The sequence below is a fragment of the Sparus aurata genome, chromosome 2 (genome assembly GCF_900880675.1).
Source record: "Sparus aurata chromosome 2, fSpaAur1.1, whole genome shotgun sequence".
NCBI classification, from domain to species: Eukaryota; Metazoa; Chordata; class Actinopteri; order Spariformes; family Sparidae; genus Sparus; species Sparus aurata.
Window position 1 is genome coordinate 7105282 of NC_044188.1, and position 20706 is coordinate 7125987.

General features: G+C 40.2%; 3 protein-coding genes and 1 long non-coding RNA gene across 5 annotated transcripts in view; 1 reads left to right on the forward strand and 3 right to left on the reverse strand.

Annotated features, from left to right (window-relative positions):
* LOC115575026 (glutamate receptor ionotropic, kainate 1) overlaps window positions 1-13335 on the reverse strand; it is a 27237-nt gene extending 13902 nt beyond the window's left edge. For both annotated transcript variants that reach the window (XM_030406785.1, XM_030406775.1), the window contains exons 1-3: window positions 12890-13335; window positions 2259-2426; window positions 1888-2145 (exon numbers count right to left, since the gene is read on the reverse strand). In XM_030406785.1, coding sequence (XP_030262645.1) covers window positions 1888-2145; window positions 2259-2426; window positions 12890-12974 — 511 coding nt within the window. In that variant the 5' untranslated portion in view covers window positions 12975-13335. The remainder of the gene's footprint in view (window positions 1-1887; window positions 2146-2258; window positions 2427-12889) is intronic.
* Window positions 325-14238, forward strand: LOC115575031 (uncharacterized). The gene is made up of 2 exons (XR_003982614.1): window positions 325-561; window positions 13940-14238. It is a non-coding gene; the product is annotated as an uncharacterized LOC115575031 (long non-coding RNA).
* Window positions 14239-14601: 363 nt separating this feature from the next.
* LOC115596867 (claudin-8-like) lies at window positions 14602-16959 on the reverse strand. Its single transcript, XM_030442306.1, has one exon. It carries the CDS (start codon window positions 16760-16762, stop codon window positions 15680-15682), a length of 1083 nt encoding a protein of 360 aa, XP_030298166.1. The 5' UTR covers window positions 16763-16959; the 3' UTR covers window positions 14602-15679.
* A 106-nt stretch (window positions 16960-17065) lies between these two features.
* On the reverse strand, window positions 17066-20063 carry cldn8.1 (claudin 8.1). Its single transcript, XM_030441185.1, has one exon. It carries the CDS (start codon window positions 19960-19962, stop codon window positions 19195-19197), a length of 768 nt encoding a protein of 255 aa, XP_030297045.1. The 5' UTR covers window positions 19963-20063; the 3' UTR covers window positions 17066-19194.
* Window positions 20064-20706: the final 643 nt, after the last annotated feature.

Sequence of the window (20706 nt, forward strand, 5' to 3'; positions counted from 1 at the left end):
TCACCGTCTCCACACTTAAACATATCAATATTTATTTAATGTTACAACGTATTTTTTCCAGACTGAGATCCTGCCTGTACACTCAGAAAGTCTTAACTTTTTAAATTTATATAAGAAATAAAAAAAACACGAGCCTTCACCGGGAACTGCAGTTCACTAAATCCGTCAAGCAACATTATTCCGGACATGCCAGCGTACGTACACTTCCGCTTTCAAAATAAAAGTCAAATTATGCTCATGTGGAGTTCCGCACGTTAACTAATGTAAGCGCTTCAAACAGGTGCAAAATGGGCTCGTTCGTGCTCGGGACGTGATTCAGTCGTGTTGAACGCATCGATATATCATGCCAAGAGATATGAGCACATGACCCTGGTCTTCACTAATTGAGTTAGCTAAACTGTGTCGGTAAAGCTTGTGGGTTGATAGCTCCATGCAGACAGCAGCAATGCTGCGCCTACAACCAGACTGTGAAAGATTATTATCATCAAGATTATTATTATAACCGGACAGGAGACCATCTGAACATCAGACTACATGTCAAGAAGAAGCCTCTCCTCAAAGGTAGGACACATGTTACTCCTCTATAATGTGCTACAGACTGGAGAGTGGCTGGTCATACAGCTTTGGCCTTGTTGCACAGTTTAAACTGATTGTAAACACACTGCAGCATTCATTCATGTGCAGAGTTGTGTGGAGAAAAGACAAAAATGCCTCCAACAACTTCTGAGAACTGCTTGTTTAGTCTGAGCCAGGGTCCAAAGCACAAAGACACTCAGTTTAGAAGGATTTAATACACACAAGTGGAAAATCCTTAGATTGGAAAGACGAGAAACAGACTTTAATGGCATTTTTTGCTTAAATGGTGAATCAATGATCCTTAATATGTTAACTGTTTTAATTGTGCCACTCCTTTAATCAACATCCCCATCAAAACAAACAAAAACACAGAAACACCAACTAGGTGTTCAAGAAGACCATTGTTGCCAACTGGAGGTCGATAACTTTCCAGGAGTGGTTTGTCTTTCTGCTTTAAAGCAGTGCAGGAGCATTTCGAAAAGACTTCAAAACTTCAGCATTGCCAAAATCTCGTCCTTGTTCCACGCTGGCCTTTTCTTCCACTAGTCTAAACTTGAAATGGTCCTGTTGTGGGTTATATTCTCCCATCTTTATGAAAATCTAATTTGTTATAAGATCAAGATAGATGAGCAAGACTGGTTTGTAAAATGTGGGTTCCTTGTTATCATAACCTAGACTAAAATATCATTATTTTGTTTGGAGGTAAAAAAACACGACTTCCACATCACATCTCAACGCTTTAACTCAAACAAAAGTGAGGTTCTTCCTACGTTTAGTCAACATAAATGTTTATTCACGGCTGATGAAGGTTATTAATAATCGAGTAGACCAATACCTGGAAGTGATTTCTTATTTCCATTTTCTGCTACTTTATACTTCCACTCCACATCATATGGAGGCAAATATTGTACTTTTTTCTGCACAACAGTTTTTCATGACTTTAGTTACTAGTAACTTTGCACATTCACATTGTAATACTTTATTATCAGAGACAAAGTAGCTCATTTTTTAAACCAATTTATTGCACCAGCAACATGACAAATAACAACTAAAAACAGACGATTATCAGAAAAATGCTGGATACCAAATCCAATATGTGGTCGATAATCGATCAGTCAAACTGCAGTATTGTGCAGTATTCACAGACTTTATGAATATATACGATATCATTAGACACTAGAGTTTGGGTGTTTGAATCACTGCTGAGATGCTGCTGATGAATCTTTATGCTTAACTGCTTTCATAATGAATTTTTCCTCGGGGATTATCACCATATGTCTCCTGTTGTCCTCTAATGTCATCTGGACTCACCGGTTGCGTCCTCGTAGACGACAGTGACGGTCTTCCACTTGTAGAACTGCACTATGTCCAGCACGGCCCGGCTTATAGAGGTGTATTCAGGATAGAGGTTAATGTAGAAGCTGTCTTTGTTGTCCACTGACGGGTGTTTCCAGCGTGTCTGGATGTGAGGGACTTCCAGGGCGTTACAAATGGACTGCACGGCGCTGACGGATGAGCTGTGAGACGGGCCAAATACGGCCCCGACACCCAAAGCCAACTGGTCACAGGCTGAAGTGGGGAGACAGAAAGCGGAGAGAGAACCAAACATGTGACACGCTTGTTTCTCGTTTGTTGATTCCTCAACACGGAAAGCTTTCAGAATGGAACGAGATCATCCTTACCTCTTCTCGAGGCCTCGAAACTATCAAATAGGTTTATTCTCTGGATGTCGTAGGTCAATGTGGTGTTTGGCATTAAGGTCCGGTTCCTGTTTATGTTGGTCACAGCAAATTTAAAGGCCAGCTCTTCAACACTAATGGGCTCATTCTCAAGAGTCTCGAAGATGCCCCCTGCAGGAAGAGAAAAAATGGGTGAGAGAAGTTTTTCCCCTCCATTACAAGATTTTATTTATTTTATTCGAAGGTTGCCACGACTGAACCGACAGTTGCATAACGTGGCCCAATTTTCTCTGCACTTCTGTCACATAATGCTACTAAAGTGACCTGGTTGAGATGATGGGATTTAATCTCATTCAGAGAAAAGCTTACCGACTTCACCCCGTTGACACAGCTTCAATTTCGCGAGCTGACACAATAGCAAAGTGGGATAATTTGGTTCGGAAGACATATTCAGTTCATTATAGGCCGGCTTCACAGTGAGTTAGCATATCCACTGATGCGTTATCATAGCAGTATAGGATTAAAATTAATCTGCAGATTTATTTTTCTCTATTAGTCTTTAAACCATCAAAACATTGGGCCTCATTCATGAACCGTTCTTACGAACAAATTTGTTCTTAAGTCCCACTTACGAAGATTTTATGAAGATTGTGGCATTCATGAATTTTTTCTTACCTAGGATTTTTTCTTAGGCAAGAACAAATCCTACGAACACTCAGGAGTACTCTTACGCACATTTCAGTGCCGAAATGTTGGCATGGTTGTGTTTTCTTCTCTTGTGTCGTTCAATAAAATGCAATATTACAGTGATAATTCTGTCATATTTATTAATTTATTTATTTATTTCATATTTTTGGTCATTTACAAATAATTTAAATTCCAAAATAAATTAAATGTGCCAATGATTTAAGATAAATCAAGTAAATTGGAAACATGCCATCAATTAGTAAACCCCCCCCCCCCCACCATATTTATACGTGGCATTTCTCCATCCAAGGCCCGCAAAACAATGGCATATATATTGCTCCTGCGGCTTTCATCAATGTAAGAACACAGCTGCGAACAATTCTGAGGCTTGCGTACGAGTTAGTGAATCTGACGTAGGGTTTTCTTAAGGAACATTCTTAAGAACAACTTAAGAAAGAATCTAAGAAGATTCTTAGGAAGATATTGGTGAATGAGGCCCATTGTGATCATAAAGTCCCAGAGCCCAAAGAGACGCCTTCGCATCGCTTCTTTTGTCCGACCAACAATCCAAAACCCGAATCACAAATGATGATCGCAGATTCATTCAAGATGGTTGAACCAGCAAATGCTTAACGTTCATATAGCTAAAACTGTCCATTATCAAAGCTGACGATTCGTTTTCTTTCAGTCGATTGACCGTCACAGCTGCACAGACATTTAAAAGCATACCGCACCATCTTTTTGCTTGCCTTTGTAACAGTTGCACCCATTCTTCTTATCACACAGTCATAATTTCGTCGATATTCAATTCACCCACCAGCTTGTGATTTATGGTTTCACATAGTCAAGCCTCAGAACAGAGAGTGTAGTTTACTGTAAGGAGGTTAAAAGCTAAGTGTTTCTGCTCAGGCTGCCAAAACACTCTCCTCTTCTTGTTTTCCTTCAGGCTGATGAGTTGGTCTCTTTATTTCGGGTCGACTTTTTCTGCCGTTGGGATGTTTATGAAACCAGTTCTGTGATAGAAGCCGTGAAGGTTTCACTCATCCCATAATCAACATCTGTGAGGAGCTATGAAGTGCTTCTCTGCGACTCGATACGACCCAAAGAGCAGTTTTACCGGAATATTTGCTGCTTTTCTAATTCAACGCTGATTCAAGTGTAAACGGCCGCATATAAAAATCTCAGCACCTTTTTTAAGACCCATTAAAACCACCGTGAAAACTAACCTCTGAGGTGTGACTGTGTTTATAGAGCAGCTGCTTCAGTGTCCCCTCATATTACACTGGAGGAGACGGGACACTCAGAGGCGGCGGTGGATTAACATCGTCCACTCGTTGCATTTAGAAACTCCATATATCATTGGACTTAACATTTTTCATTTATTAAAACGAAATCAGTCGTGCAAAAAGGATTTCCTCATCGTGTCTCTCTCTGCTGTAATTACTCTAAGTGCCAACTTTCACCTGAGAGTAACATAAGACATTACACTGTATCAAATCACGCATCACTTTATGTCAAAAGTGCAAAAAACATACACATGCATTGAATCTAAATGCATTCCAAAACAATTTATTTGAACTATAGGTTAAGTTGCCATGACAAAACCTCAAATGCACAGCAATGAGCTTTCAGCTACGAGTAAGTAGATTTCAATCAGACAATGGAGTCTCGATCGGTACGTGGATTGATGATGTTAGTATCAACACCCGATACTGAGATTGGATTGTATTGGACTCAACTCTGTTATATTAAGGGCTGAAACTGATAATAACTGTCGTGATCAGCTCATTCACAGTCAGTTTTAAAACACCTGAGTACGACAGAGGTAACGTCTCCAGCGATGTTCTTCATTTTTTCTCAGTAAGTTCTATCCAGTCATAGATTATCAAAATACCTCAATTATACGGTATTTCTGTCGACTCATGGGGACTCACAGTGTTGAAAAGGACCCAAACCGTAATCTAAAAAGTACCAGCTTTCATCAATATGACTTGATTTTCATAATACACCCAAATATGTAAAACTACTTGTCTGCTGCCTTTTCTTCCTCTGTTTAGAACATAAATTATTGTAAAGTAGACATGTGCCACGTCATGTTTACTTTCTAAGCTGGGCTACTCTGAAATTAGTACATTTATCTGTTAAAAATGGATCATTAAAAATCATACATTTTAAAAGTAGCAAATAGTCACAGTGACAAAAGATAAATCACTCTTAGAAATGTTAATGCATTAAGATGCATTGATAATCCCTTAAGCATCACGTCAAAACCCTCCTGATGGGAATCGAGATCGTGGGGAGCGCAGACATTCCCACCCAAAGTCCCATTTCCAATTGCTCCCTTAACTCTGATTAATGTTTGAAAACGAGCTGACACCGAGACTGTCAAAATGTAATTTCAAGATACATTTCTCTTTAAAACACAATTGCTTGTCAGCCCGTCATATGTGCCAGGACCATTGGGGGGGGAGGGGACTCGAGGAGATCATTCTGAAAACCATCCAACTCTTAATCCACCAGGCTGCTCCAGAAGGATGACGGGACTAGCATGCCATGGCAGCAGTATGGATATATATTACTCCAGCCAGGCACAAGTGCTACGTGCACTGTTTTACATTTTGGTTACATAAAGAGCAACATGAAAAAACATTAGGATTACGGCTAGAAAAAAAAACAAAACAGGATTGTCTCCACCTACATATAGAATGGTCAGGCTCGTGTGAGATTCAGTGTCCTTATCCCTGCTGAAAATGCCCCTGCACGTTCGACTTCACCCGAGCAAATGTAAATCATGTAAAACATCTGGGCGTTCGGTGATGGGATTTCTGAAATAACACATTGAGGGTTAAACGTTTGTTCTCACCGCATTAATATTCACAAGCGCAGACAGAAACGAGGCCAGCTCTGAACAGTAAGTCACATCCTTTATTCATAAACACACGTGAAATAAACAGTTTTCAGGATCCGCCACATTCACTTTAATTTTCCCTCGAACAAAACGCGGACTAAATGTATTTTGAATGCCATTTTCAGACATCGTAACCACTATAGTTACATTCGGCCTGAATGGAAATCATAAACATGCCATTTTCAATTCTGCAGTCACCTCGCTTCAACACTGAGGCTACAGATGGCAATAGGTCATTGCACTCTCTAACAGTCTTTGAAGAATTGCCTGTGAAATTGTGATTGATTTGGAAGGAGAAAGGGCCTTTAAAAAGCTCCCCCCGAGACCTTGATTGTGAATGACCTTTTTCTTTGGTGTAGCATAGCCTCAAACCCCAAACTGAGAGAGCCTTGTCTGCACTCCCTGGTCACTAAGAGCATGCTTGAAAGTGCCAATCCTAATTATGGTTACCAAGCTTCAGTGAGCAGCTGCTGGGACCTGTTAAAGTTCGTAATTCTATCCTCTGGAATATGAAATTCGGGTGACAAAAAAATACAATATCCTTCTGCCAAATTTGCCAAGAAAATGCATCCGTCTCAGAGCGTTTGATGTGATTCCCCCCCCCCCCCCTTCAAGGTGTTTTCAATATAAAAAGGGGAAATAAACATGAGTTTTCACCAGCTGGTCTTGAGGTTTGTTCGCTTCAAGTGCAGAGGCTGCAGCCAATATCATGGGCCCTATTTATAATTTAAGATCATCCAAGTGGCGGCATCACAGCATCGTTTCCAATCAGTGGTTTTGTTTTCCCCATACTTAAACAGGGTTGTGAAAAATGATGGTCCAGTTTGTGCGAAAGGCAAAAATAGCTGCTGCTATTTCGATTCTCAGATTTGCATTTTGTTGCAGCCGACCTCTAATCACACGCATAATAACATGCATCCATTACGCTGCTCAATATGCCGCCAAAACACGTACTGCTGCATGCAACAAACAGTGAGTGCCTCCAAAGCACCATTTCAGATAAAAAAATGTCTTATGAATGTATCATTTATTGTTGCTTTAACTAATATATATAAGAGACATTACGGCCTAATCTTATTTCATTTACTGCGTCGTCCAGTGAGAAATAGATTCATCGGCAGTCCTGCAGTAGATCTTCAAGCTCAAGACATAAATAAGAACAGACAGCAGCAGCATCCGCTCACGTCCTGGTAGACCACTGTGTACAAACAGACATGTTCTCGGTTGGAAGGTTTTGTGTTTTGAAAATGAATTAGCTTTATAAACTATTTACACGCAGAACTTTTATTGTCAGCAAAACACACATTTATCCATTTTATTTGGTTTTTCACTTATTCAGTTCTCTTTGGAGCTTGTCGGAAAGGCTTATCACACAGCGAAAATGCATTTCTCTCGTCTCATTTCCGCCTGAGAGAAGAATTCAGGTTTCTGTTCAAAGTATAATGAGTTTCTTGATTTTCAAAAAGCAACCGTTCAGTGTGAAGGCAGTTTGTCTGCAGTTCAGCCTGATGAGCGCTGGTCCATAGAATCAGTGCTGGTCCTCATCAGCCAAACATCACTAGAAGATAAGTTTTACTGTTTAAAGTAGCTCAGCTCTTTGTTTAAAATGTCTTTGGATAACATACGTCATTCATATACCTGAGGTGGTTATAAACTATACAAGTCACCGACTGATCCGTCTGTTAGCTTGATTATTGTAGAGTGCTAAAATAGAAAATAGAGTACTAAAGCTCGGCTGTAATCACTCATCTTATTATCACACTCATGACCCCCACCAACCATCCAGATGTTTGAGGTCACATGCTTAAAGCTTTACGGCTAAAGCTACATGTACACACAAAGACAGAAATGTGTATATATATATATATATATATATATATATACGCACTCTTTATATCAGTTTTTTATACGTGTCCATCTGCACAAGCTTCATTTCCACTCCAACAGTCATCCATCAATATTAGCGCTGTTAAATGTCTGTCTTCGTATCGGTATGCGTGCCCACTCCAGCACTTATAAGACCTGTCAATGATGAGAATAAAGAAAAAGCAAATAAGAAAAAGCGCAACAATAGCCCCGTTTCTACCTGCAAACTGTCATCGCGGTGCTATCTCTGTCAGAAGGCTGATCAACTGTTAATCAATAGATCTCATATTGAAACAGACTTGACAAAGTTCTTCACAATTAGGGATCAAATGAAAAGATCATTAACCAGGAAGTTATGGCCCCAATGTAATAAAAGAATGATAAAGTTGATCTCGCATAATCTAAAAATCGGTTCATAAATTTGCCTCTGAGGGAATTTGGTCAACATCCTAAACTTAAAGTGTTTGACTCTGACTTCCCTCCCCTTATATTTCATGTCCACCTCATCGTCACACCTGCAGCTATATTTAAAAAACGTTTGCTGTTTGTATGCATGAGGTGACATTTTCTCAGCGCAGATTGTTCCTTTAATAAATATCAGTTTGTGTGTGGGAAAGCAGGTGTACACATTGTTTATACATTCTGCCCCTGGAGTGAAACAGAAACCATACTCCACTTAATTTTTGGAAAATTGTTTTCAAATGAACTCATATATTCTTGTGTTTGAAATGCATGTCTCTGCATCCAGTTTCAATTAAAAGATCGCACGAAACACTACGCACCTGTCACCAGAGAAATAATTAAGTTTGTTTCTACCCCCGGCTTCGACAACTGTGGTCCAATGAGATTGAGTTAACATTGATGTCCAGAGCTGAATTTAATGATTTCTTTAAGGCAGTCATTCTTTTAATTGAGCAGCTTCTGGTAAAATCGTGGAAATGTCTACGATACCAGGGATTCAACCAGCTTTAATCACAGCTCAATACAATATTGCAAGTCCAACTCATCAGCTGGTGGAAAACCTTCATGATAGCTATCATAGCACAATCATTGTTTCACAATTGTGCCAAGCTAATGCTAATACTGAAGTTTGAGTTTAATAAAGCCAATAACAATACACTTTTACATTTATTTTTATATTTTACGCAGTTGTCAAACCAATGTTTCAGATCCATCATCACTAGGGCTGGGTATCACCAGGTACCTCACGATATGATACTATCACGATATTTTGCCCACGATAACGATTATATCACGATACAGCGATTCTGCAATAATCGATATATTGCAAAAAATTTCATCCACAATACATCACGATATCTGTGTCACTGAAGAAATTCTGAATTTATTGACTGCACTGAATCCATTTCACAGGAATTACAAAACATTGTCAATCAATTTCACATGAATGACAGCCAAGTAAACAAAGAGTATATTGCACAGTGACTGTTCTTAACACACTTACTGACTACTATCATTATCTATCATTAAATATCTATATGTGTGGGTTTCAGAGCTACTTAAACCATTTTTTTAAATTTTATTTGGTTGTATACCTATGTTTGAATAAAGATAAAGCTGTCCTCCGAAGAGGGGTTGTGGTGGTGAGCCGAAAAAAATAAAAATAAAAATGTAAAAAAAAAAAAAATATATATATATATATAAAATATATATATATATATATATATATATATATATATATATATATATATATATATATATATATATATATATTATTATTATTTTTTATTTTTTTACATTTTTGGCACCAGTGTATCGATAACGTACCTCAAGACGAAATATCGCGATATATCGTAGAATCGATATTTTGGCACACCCCTAATCATCACCTCACTTATTTTCAGGCGCACTTATTTCAGGCACATGCCTCCACTCTAATATTGATTTTATGCAAATGTAAAAATATCGCATGACGTATTCACATGATCAATAATTTGTGAGTTGATTTTATGGTAAAAATAAGGTTAGAATATTGTAAATAAAATGATATCTTTGATGAAAAATGCATCGTGTATGGCTTTTGTGCCATGATGCTGTGTCCTGTAATCAACCCTGCCTGAACACAAGCTTTTAAGCAGCGCTGTCTGATCGCTTTTTTTAGTGTTACTCCAAAAATGGGTCATGAGATCACCGCTCAGGGCATCTTTCTATTCTGCACTTCTTCTGTAAATTGGATTTGTTTTCAATACTGATGCTGATAAAATAGGGAACAGGACTCCACACTTTCTGTTTGACACATGGATCAGTGCACTCACTCAATAGGCTATTAGCAAACAAATGAACAAATGGACAGAAAAGTCGGAGCTGTCTGGGATCATTTAATTACAAGTTTGAGCTTAGAGACGCAGCTAAAGCTATGAAGTTGGAGCAGAAATCACTAGACAAACATATCTTATGGGACACTTCACTGTGAACGAAGGCTCGAGAATGTAATCACCCCTCAAAAATAAATCATAACTGTAATTTTAAAAAAAAATGAGAGTTCACTATTTTCTGTCAAGCGCTTTATGATTAATGCAATTTCTAAAGAAAGGAGGAATGAAAAGTATTGCTAAGGTTAGCATTAATTACTTTTCTAGTGTAATTTTCAGGATCACTGAGCTTCCATCTCTTCTTTAATAGGCCAGACAATGCTAAGGGGTGATGTATGCGAGGAGGTCACAAAAACAAAAGATGCTGTTTGTGCCGCAGGCAAATGCAGTAAAACCCTTAGGCCATGCTTTTTATAGACTTCGGTTCCTCCCTTCAGTGCATAGAGCAAGAAAAATAAGATCAGGTTTAGGAGGCCGGCTAGACCTTTTTTAATCCAGAAAACAAAATTCAGAGGTTGATGTTGAATTAAACGGGTATTTAGGCCCTGATTGTGACCTGTGATTTTGTGATTCTGTGCGATTATCACATGAAGGGGAGTCTTTTAAGGCAGAGGAACACAATGACGTAGTGTTTTGCTTTCGCCCCTCTCCCCATCCTGGGCCTGTTCCCAGTGAGACCCCCCCCCACCCCCCACCCCCACCTCAACAACACCACCAGCACCACTCCAAGCTGGGCCCGTGCCAGACTGTGAATGAATGAGGAGGTCCTAACCAGTCTACTATCTTCGTTTGATGTGGAGCACTGAGGTTTCTCTGTTTATAAGATAGCTGCTCGCCACCCAACACCCAAATATTTTGACCGCAAGAATAAAAATCAGGATTATAATCAGTTTTGCATCCGCTGAACGTAAAACTGTTAAACAGCGAGATGATTATTACATCAAATGATGATTCTCTGGACGGTAGTAGGAAGTCACACCTTTCACATCATATGGGTCGACTCATAAATAAACAAATCAGATATCACTAATACATAAAGCGTGCAAGCAGGAGGAAACAGGAATTTAACAAACAGAAAAACAGAGTGCAGGCCAAGCCACAAGCTGCTGCTTCTGTGCTCTCCCCAATGATGAGATTTGGTCGCAGCCTAAGTACCATATTTGGGGAAGAGACTTTCTGCATAAAGAAGATTAGTGTTAGTTGTTTAAGGGCTTCTGGGAGAAGATTTACCATTATTACCAACCCCAGTGAAAAGAGTGGAAGCCAGTCACCATCTGATACCAACACTTGCCAAGACAGAGAAATGTTAATTGAACCAAGCCACACACCATATGGGGGAGATTATGATGTGTGGGGGTCATGAAGAGAATGACAAAGATTAGGTGGCCTCGGAGAGTGATAGATGATTTAGAGAGATTAACAATATAGAGCGCAGATCGGGACTCTTAATGGGGAGGTGGCGCTGGCCTATTAGCCTTCAAAGTTATGCAATGCCACAAGTCTGATTGTTAAGTTCTTCAGATGTAGAGGAAAAATTCAGAGTCGCCCTGGGCATAGAGCGGAGCAATGAGTCCTGAGGTCTAAATTAAAAAAGTCACTTTTGTGATGCAATCTTCTTACCCATTAGAGGAACAGTGGATAAGCAACGGCAGAGGAGCCGACGGCATTAATTTGCTAGCAAACACCGTCTCATTGTTACAACGTTTCATCAGAAATCAAAGGGGGATAGTCGGAGCAAGATCTCTGTTTGTCTAATTACAAGTGCAGAGTGAAGTTGGAAGCGGAGTTCTTGTCAACTCTCAAAGGCTTAACAGACAACTTTGGACTCAGATCCACATTCACAGTTGTCACTGGCAATCAGCATTCGTATGCACCAAGACTAAATAACTTCTGAGTTTGTTCGGTAGAAGATAAACCAAATATGACAAAGTCTCACTGAGCCTGCCCACCCTTTATTATATAGCTCTGTATCCATTTCACATTCCTCTGTGCCAAAGGATCTTCATGCCAACAGTGAACACTGTCACATGCAGCAGTAGGCCAACTTAATCACTCATCTGCCTCTGACCCTCGCTGTCGGCATGGAGGAACACAGGCAGAAAGAATAACTCTGGTATTAGCCAACCAAAGTGGATTAGCATGATTTTGATGAAAACCAATAGAGTTGTTTCATGAGGACAACGCAGCACTTTGTCCTCAGTGTGCCTCCCTCATGAAAAAAGAAAGTAGGATCCAGTAATTGACCTTTTGAGGACACTGTCCAGACATCACAGCATGGAGAGCGTCCACGGGGTGAAAACATTTGTGCTAGTGACACTTACATGAGCTCACTACTGAGCTGACTGCTGGATACTACAGGGTGCTGATATTATAACTGCATGGAAAAGTAACAAGAGTGTTATGGTGACACAGCAACAGATACAATATCTAACCTTACTTTATTTTGTACGTTTTTGTTGATGTTGCCAGGAGTTAAAGGTCGTCCTGCACCTTTTGACTTGACCTACATCATCTGAGCACAATTGCTGTAAATGGAGAGTCCTTGCATGTGTAATCTTTGCATTTATTATCCTCGCAGGATTCAGTTAAATATATTTATTCGGTAAAGAAGCAACCATGCTTTGCATTACTTTGCACCATGAGAGATTAACAATATCATTAGATTAAATTATTTTCATGTGACTGTTCTTTTTTTTCTTTTTTTCTTATACATGCAAAGAAAGATTGTAATTATGTGATTGAATATAAAAGAAAGCTGATGAGTGTTTAATAGCAGTCTGTAAATTAATAGTTGATAAGTCTGACATGGGGGGGAAAAAAAATCAATATGACATTCTTACCAATTCTCAGGACTTGCTGCGAAGTGAGCCAAAACTCTGCCATAAAGTACAGCAGTGGAAATAACAGTCCCTTCCTTTTCGCCATGGTCCTCCCTCCAGAGTCGAATTTAACATCGATATCAGTTTTTCTGTCCTCGGTAATTCATGCTGATAACTTGCCAGTCCTCGTATCCGTAACGAAAATAAACTGGCATCCGACCCACATCCATCCCTCACACATTGTGATGAGAAAAAAGACAACAACAAAAAAAAAAAACCACACTCTCCACTTGCAGCTGTCACTGATCAAAATAACTCCAGTTTTCCCATTCTAAAATCCTTAATGTGCCAGTAGGGTTTTGTCTCCCATATTCACTGTCCAGACATCCTTCTTATCATGTTTTTTTTTTCTGATGCACACTTGAATAGTAGGCTGCAACTGAGGAGGAGGGCTGTGCGCTGTGGTCCTGCAGTCAAGCTTGCACTGATAGAAAAGGGCATTTCTGGTTACAACTTTCAAAATAAAAGAAGAATTTGTGACCATGTGGCAACAACAGACACATTTTAAGGGGAATAGGCTTCATATATTTTTCCAGCTAATTTCACATTACATATTATAATGTATTTCTTATACATTTTTGCATTGATCTGACCCTTAGTTAGCCTTTTTTTTATCTCATCTTCCATTATTCATACCTTTCCCTACACACAGCTTTTTTCCCACTCGACTTGCGTTACTTATAATTTGAGTTGCAACGATGAGGCTAGTCAATTAATTAACTTCATCAAGAGAAAATTCATTACTGGCTCCACATCCTTAAATGGAAATGTTATTGTCATTTATGTCGAGTGTTTGGGTTGTGGACTGTTGGTTGGACAAAATAAATGATGAAGATTATTTTTTTTGACATTTTATAGACTAAACGCGTAAATGCTTAATCATGAAAACAGTCTGCAAATGTATCAATATTTAGAATGTATTTAATTTTATTTATTAATGTACATACTACTGAATGCTTTTATTATGAAATCAAGCTCGTCTCTTTTCCGGTCTCACACTTCTGTCTTCAGCCGGCTCGACACAGCTGAGTGTCCCTCCCGTGCCGGCGCTCAATTGAGGGCACAGCCGAGCCACTAATCCGCAAACATGGATACGTCCTGAAGATTAACTTCAAATCTGGCAACATTCGACCTCGACAACGTCTTTGCTTTGGTACACCGAGGAATGATTAAATCTTTGCTCCAGTCCTGATGGAAACGCAAATCTAATCTTCAAACTGGTCTGTGACGCTCCCTTGAAGATTAACTACCTCAAACTGTTTATCTGACACAATCTCATAGTAAAATAAAATGTGTTCACATTACCCTAACCCACTTTGCCTTTTTTTCCTTGAAGAAGAGTGTTTTGGGGTGACACTTAAAAAGTTATGATGGTTGCTGGCTGCTCAGTTGCACCGATCAGCAACTGGTGATAATGATGCAAACCACATCTCCCCACGCAAGGGAGAAGCATCTGGGTTGTTCAATGGGTTTCTTGGGATTAGTGTAATCTCACTGTGATTTAATTCCCCAGAAATTAGCAAAATTAGACACTGATACTTAAAATTATTACTTGATATGCTAACTGACAGCTATTTTCCTGGGATGAAATATATTTATCAAATGGTGCTCTGCAATATGATTTTTCTCCTGGTGACAAAAAAATGGGTACAAATCAATCAGGCCACATGATATCACCAACTTATTTGTTGGTCGAAAACCAATTTTAATACATTTACAATGTTATCAAAAGATCATTTCCCCACATGTTGAAAAATGAAGAATTTAAGAATGCAGTATAATAAGATGCACTCACTCCAACATGTTTACTATTTTTCTAGGTGGCTCCTGTAGCTCAAACCAGGTCCTCGTATTTTCTAATTATTCCTCTGGTCATTACTCCTGACACCTGCAGTGTGTGTTGGGAAGATGGCACTATCTGTCCAGGGTTTAACAAACTCATCACGTCCTCTGGCGTCATCTAGTGGTGAATAATGACAGTCCATGATTGGTTCAGGCCACAGTGGTGGTAGCATTGACAGGACATTTTACTGCCAGCAGTGTCCACAAATCCAAACACTTGCCCAGCCAGGAAATCCCAATATACATTTACATAAACATATAGTTTGTCAGAAAAAAGATTTTGAGCTCAGTACCTTGCCACACTGGCAAAATGCTTTAGAACAACACCTTTATTGTTACCACAAGGTATTTACTAACATTTATTCTTTTTATTTTGTATTTACAACATATTTTAACTTCTGACATTAACTTACTTGACTGTTTCTATACTGCTACTACACACACAGCCTATCCTAGCAGCAAATGTGGGCAATAAGCAGAAAAACAGGTTGAAACCGTTAACAATGATACTCACAACAAATGAAAAAATATGCTGAACAGATGGTTGCAAAGATACAAAAACATATGGCAATGATGTTCCAGACAGACGATTTCTCATAAATCTCTCTATTTCAGGAAAGTAAGCCCGTAGCAGTGCTTCATGAAAACATGATGCCACTCTTATTTACGCAAACAACAACAACAGCTGTTGTTCAACCGGATTAGCCATTTTTTTTTACACAATAAAAATTGTAAAAAAAGTGTATTAGAAAAACATTGAAAAAGGTTATTAAGAGTGGGCATACAAGCAGAGATAACACAAATAACCTTCATCTTGCCTCTAATGTGCAGCAGTTTAAATGGGGTGACAGTTTAGAATAGTAGTGCTTGCTTTGTGTCGATAAAGTTGTACTCACTCGTGATTTTTCTTTATATATATACACCAGCACCGCTCCCATTGTGAGACCCTGGATGAAGTTTTGATGCTGTATATCCTATAAAAACAGGAGTGTGTGGGACCGGATGAAAACTGGACTGGTAGGATGCAGTGGGAATGCCGGTGCCGGACAGAGAATATGGCGTGTTGGTTTGGCTGATGTACAGGGAGTTGCCTGGCGTGTACAGGCTTCCAGCATGGTTAGAGCTTTGCATAGAGGAATGATGAGCCATGCTGCCTTGATAATACAATGAGGCATTTTCAGGTAGACCTGGGTTATAGACAACATGAGGGTTGATCAGTGCCGCATTATTTGTAGGGACGTTTTGCATTGGTCTTGAAAGTCGTGGTCCAACAAAGCTGTTGTTCTGCAGAGAAGGCTGGCGTGCGTTGGATCCTAGGCTGGAAAGAGTCGAGATAGGATGATAATTCATTTGAGGTTGCTTACTGGGTCTTGGCTTGAAACTGAGCAAGTTTGCTGGGTGATACAAGTCAAACGAGCCTTTGTCTGAGGGCATACGGCGACATAGGAACAACATGGCTGAGGCGAAAAGGAAGGCGCCGGTCACCCAACCGATGTAGAGAGCCTCTCCCAGCTCCCTCCTCTGGGCATCAATTAGCAAAGGATTGTAAAAATCCCTGATGATGACATGACCTGTCCATGACACCGGGATAAACACACAGACACATGCCATGAACTGCATACCACCTGCAACCATCAGGATAATGGTCTTGGCATAATCATTACCCTGAAAACAGGAAACACATCGCATTCCTGCCAGAGCGACAAGGAGACCCAGCCCCGACAAGGCCAGGGAACAGCACATCAGACCCCTGGCTGCCTGTAAGTCCGGGGGCAGGAAGAGCAGGGAGTCGTACACCTTACACTGCATCCTGATGTTGGCTTGTCTGAAGCAGTTCATCCACAGGCCCTCCCAGCGGGTTTCCATCACAATTATGTTCTCCCCGATGAAAGCTGTCACCTTCCACATCGGCAACCCCGTAGTAGCCGCCGCCCCAATCAGTCCCACCAGGCCGACACACATTGCGGCTATTTCTGTAACACCTTGAACCATTATGCAGTGTAGGTCAGCTATGTCCAGATTCAAATTCAGTCAGAGAAGTCAGGGACGTGTCCGAGGCAGCAATGATCCTCTCGTCTGATGCAGTGTGAATGCTGCAGGAGAAGGTTTGTTATGGGAAAGATGTCTTGCAGTCACCTGGTTGGCTCAGAGCAATGGGGGTAAAGAGGACCTCTGCTTATTTTGTGTTTATGGTTCCTCTGGCTATAGTGGCATATCCGTGCCATCAGTGTCTCTAGCAACAAACACCAACCAACAAACCAGAAATACCAGAAACCGCGCACAACTTCAGAAAAGTGTTTGTCACTTGTTTTTATTCTCCATAATAATATGTGAAAGAAATGCAGAATCAAACAAATATACAGTGTAGTGATCCTGCAGTACTTCTGATGTCCACAGGAGAGCATAATAGACTTTTAAGGAGATGGAACAGAGAGGCATCTCTCATCACAAAGCCTAAATACAGTTACTGATTGTTGTCCCTTCATTTTGGTGTCGCCTTAAAGGTCCCGTGTGTAGAATTGACCGACTGAAAACCCCCATCTCACCCCCTCCCCTATGGTGGCCGCTAAAAGGCAAAAGGTCCCTTATAGAGCCAGTTAAAAGGCTCTTTCCAAGGTAATAAAAACACAATGATTTATAGTTTCAGGCTATTTTACAGCAATGAAAACATAATTCTGAATATTATATTCAATTTCTGTCTATAGATCCACCTGAGTCCTACACACTGGACCTTTAAGCAACAGTGGAAAAACACAGCATTGCCATTACATCAGTAAATATTGTCAGTATTCAACGCATGCAATCTGATACACTCTTCACATTGTCTTTTCCTGTTTGACAATTTATTTACCTCCAGTGTATTTGGAGTTCTGGAGTTATGATCTTAAAGGAAACTCACATTTTAAAGTAACTGAAAGGGAAGGTGAAATGATGGTTCAAGAGCTAATACACTTGACTGAACAGAGATAGAAATATTCCCTCACTGCTCAAACATACAGTGCTGGAGTCGACCCGGAAATGAACTAGACAAGTTTTGGTGTAAAGCTCTCTTCAGCTCCATTCAAAGTGACTTGCAAATTCTTATCACATGATCATGCTGTCACGTTCTGCCTGTGCAGCTTCTTCGCAAACACTAGGTCAGGTTAAGTTTCCACACCTTTAACAAGCAGTCTCAAACCTGAATCTCATGTTTACTCAGCCATTTGTTCAGTTCCATCAGTTTCCAAGAGCTCCAGGGCATCATACCAAACTTAAACAAAGACTCACAGTTGTTTTTCATTAAATAGACACGCACATAATGTTTTGAGTCTGAAACACATCGTTTTTACACTGGCAGTCACCAAGATAGTATTTACTGTCCTCAGGGTAGTTCCTGTATTGTGTATGCCTTGTTTTCCATTTGTGGATCATGTGTCTTATTCTGGTTAAAACAGGATACAACTAGTAAAGACCGAGCAGAAACATACAAGGACCATTTGTTTTGGGGTGATTGGCCTGAGAGGTTATTTATGCCAAACAGATGTGTGACAGTAAGGTTTTACATGCGTGTGTGCTTTATGGATTAGTGTAATTTTGAATACATAACTCAAGCGCTGCTAAGGTTGAAGAAAAATGGGTTGAAATATAAATACTTGAATATAAGTATTACCTGTCCGCATAACTATATACATAGCTCATGTGTCAACAACAAATAGCATTTTAACCGGAAACACAGATACACTTGTGTCACATTACTCAGTGGTTACAGATTGCATACATTGTTATATACAGCTTACACTTAGAAAAGTTATAACCTAATAAAGAAAAAATAAGGCTGTCAGTATAAAATTTGATTTTACAACATATAAAAGTAATTAAAACAATAAATTGCCTGCAGGGCTGCAATCTGTGATTTTTGTTATCAATTATCTGCTCATGATAACATTGATTAATTGTTTAGTTGGTTAAATGTGGGGAAAAAAAACAAAGAAAAAATCCTCAGCACAATCTCCCAGAGCCAGAAGTGATGTATTCAAACTCTCATTTACCATCATAAATGACAAAGACAAGCAGCAGGTCCTTACATTTCATTTAAAAAGCTGAAACCTGCAAATGTTTGACATTTATGCTTGAAGAATGACTGAAACAATGAATCCCTCATGAAAACATTTGGCAGGTTTCTTTCAATTGACCAATTGCTGCTGCTCTAATTTCCTTAAACACAGATAAGATTAAACTTATGATACAGTTTGTTTGGGGTGATTCAAATCCATCCATCCATTTGCATTCACAGTAAATGTATTCATTGAAATGTGTGGGGATTTTTTTTTCACCTGAAATGTGTGATAGATTGAACTGCCAAGCAACTCCCATATTAATAAGAAACTCCCTTGCATATAGTGACCATAGCTGTGATAATCATTACCTCAGTCTGGTTTAAATGTTCAGAGATAGGCCACCCCGCTCCGGACAGAGGGGTATCTGGAGTTGTAGCTGTAGTTGGTTGATGGGTGTCTTGACAGCACTGGCTGAGGCTGGGGTTGGGGAAGTAGGACCAGCTGCTGAGGCTGCAGAGGCTGTGGAGGAGGATAGGCCATGTAGTCGGAGTTCCTTGAGTATATATACCTCCGTGATTCCTTGCCTTCAGACTGCAGATTGCAACAAACAAACATGCATCCTCCGGCGAACAAGAAGGCGGCCGCCACCCAGCCGATGTACAGAGCCTCTCCGAGCTCCCTGCGCTGGGCATCGATCAGCAATGGGTTGTAGAAGTCCCTTATGATGACATGACCCGTCCAGGACACGGGGATAATGACGCAGATGCATGCCATGATGATCATGCTTCCTGCAATGATGAGGACCATCCTCTTGGCCCGATCGTTGTTTTGGATACATGATGTGCACTGCATCCCCAGCAAACCGATCAACAGGCCAAGACCACCCAGGGCCAGAGCGCAGCACATGAGACCCCGAGCTGCCTGCAGGTCAGGGGGCAGGGCCAGGAGAGAGTCGTACACCTTACACTGCATTCTGATGTCGGCCTGCCGAAAACAATTCATCCATAGACCCTCGTAGCGGGTCTCAAACACAATTATGTTCTCCCCGATGAAGGCTGTGACTCGCCACATTGGCATTCCAGTGCTTGCTGCTGCCCCAATCAGCCCAATAAGGGTCAATAGCAGACCCACTATCTCCAGTGCTGAGTTGGCCATCCTGTCCCCCTCCTATTCCTCCAAGCTCATACGTAAAATAATGTGCGGACACGGTGCTACTATAGTAGGAAGCAGTGGATCCACTCTATTGAGTGGCTTTGCATCCCAGTGGAGGAGGAGGAGCAGGTTGATGATCACCTGTGCTGCCACCTCCCTGTGGACAGGACACCAGAATGGGAGGGGTGGGAATTGCGACCCGCTGCTAGGAAACAGAATCCCCCAGGTGTTTTTTTTTTTTTCGTTTTTTTTCCTTGTACGCCTTTTAACAGGAGCTCCTGTAAACTGCCACTTGGTTTATTCAGAAGTCTCAATTTACATTCTCAGATCACACCTTTGAAGAGGAAGCTTTTTTCTGTTTTTTTAAGGGTATTTATTAACAAGGAGGGAATTTTTATTGTTGAGCAGCTTGTTATTAGTAGTGAGCACATACAAAAGAAATAGATCTTTTGTTAATGAATTACTAATTCAAACTACAGATATCGTAGACATCCATGAGCTCTGGGGCTGAATCTAGTATTTGTTCTATTAAAACTCATATTTGTTCACCATTTCGGGTTCCCTTTTATTTAGGGTATTTAAAAATGTATAAATGAAATGGGATGGTAATATATAGCAACAAAAGAGCCTTTAAAAACCCTTTGCGTATGTGTGTGTGTGCGTGTGTATGTGTGTGTGTCATGGGATGGGCTAATGCTTGTGTACCCATGTTTCACTGTCAGTATTGGATTTCTTGTCTGGGTCTCT

Bases quoted from the DNA above. Each gene is read 5' to 3' on its own strand.
- LOC115596867 (XM_030442306.1), bottom strand. From the start codon at position 16,762: ATGGTTCAAGGTGTTACAGAAATAGCCGCAATGTGTGTCGGCCTGGTG.
- cldn8.1 (XM_030441185.1), bottom strand. From the start codon at position 19,962: ATGGCCAACTCAGCACTGGAGATAGTGGGTCTGCTATTGACCCTTATT.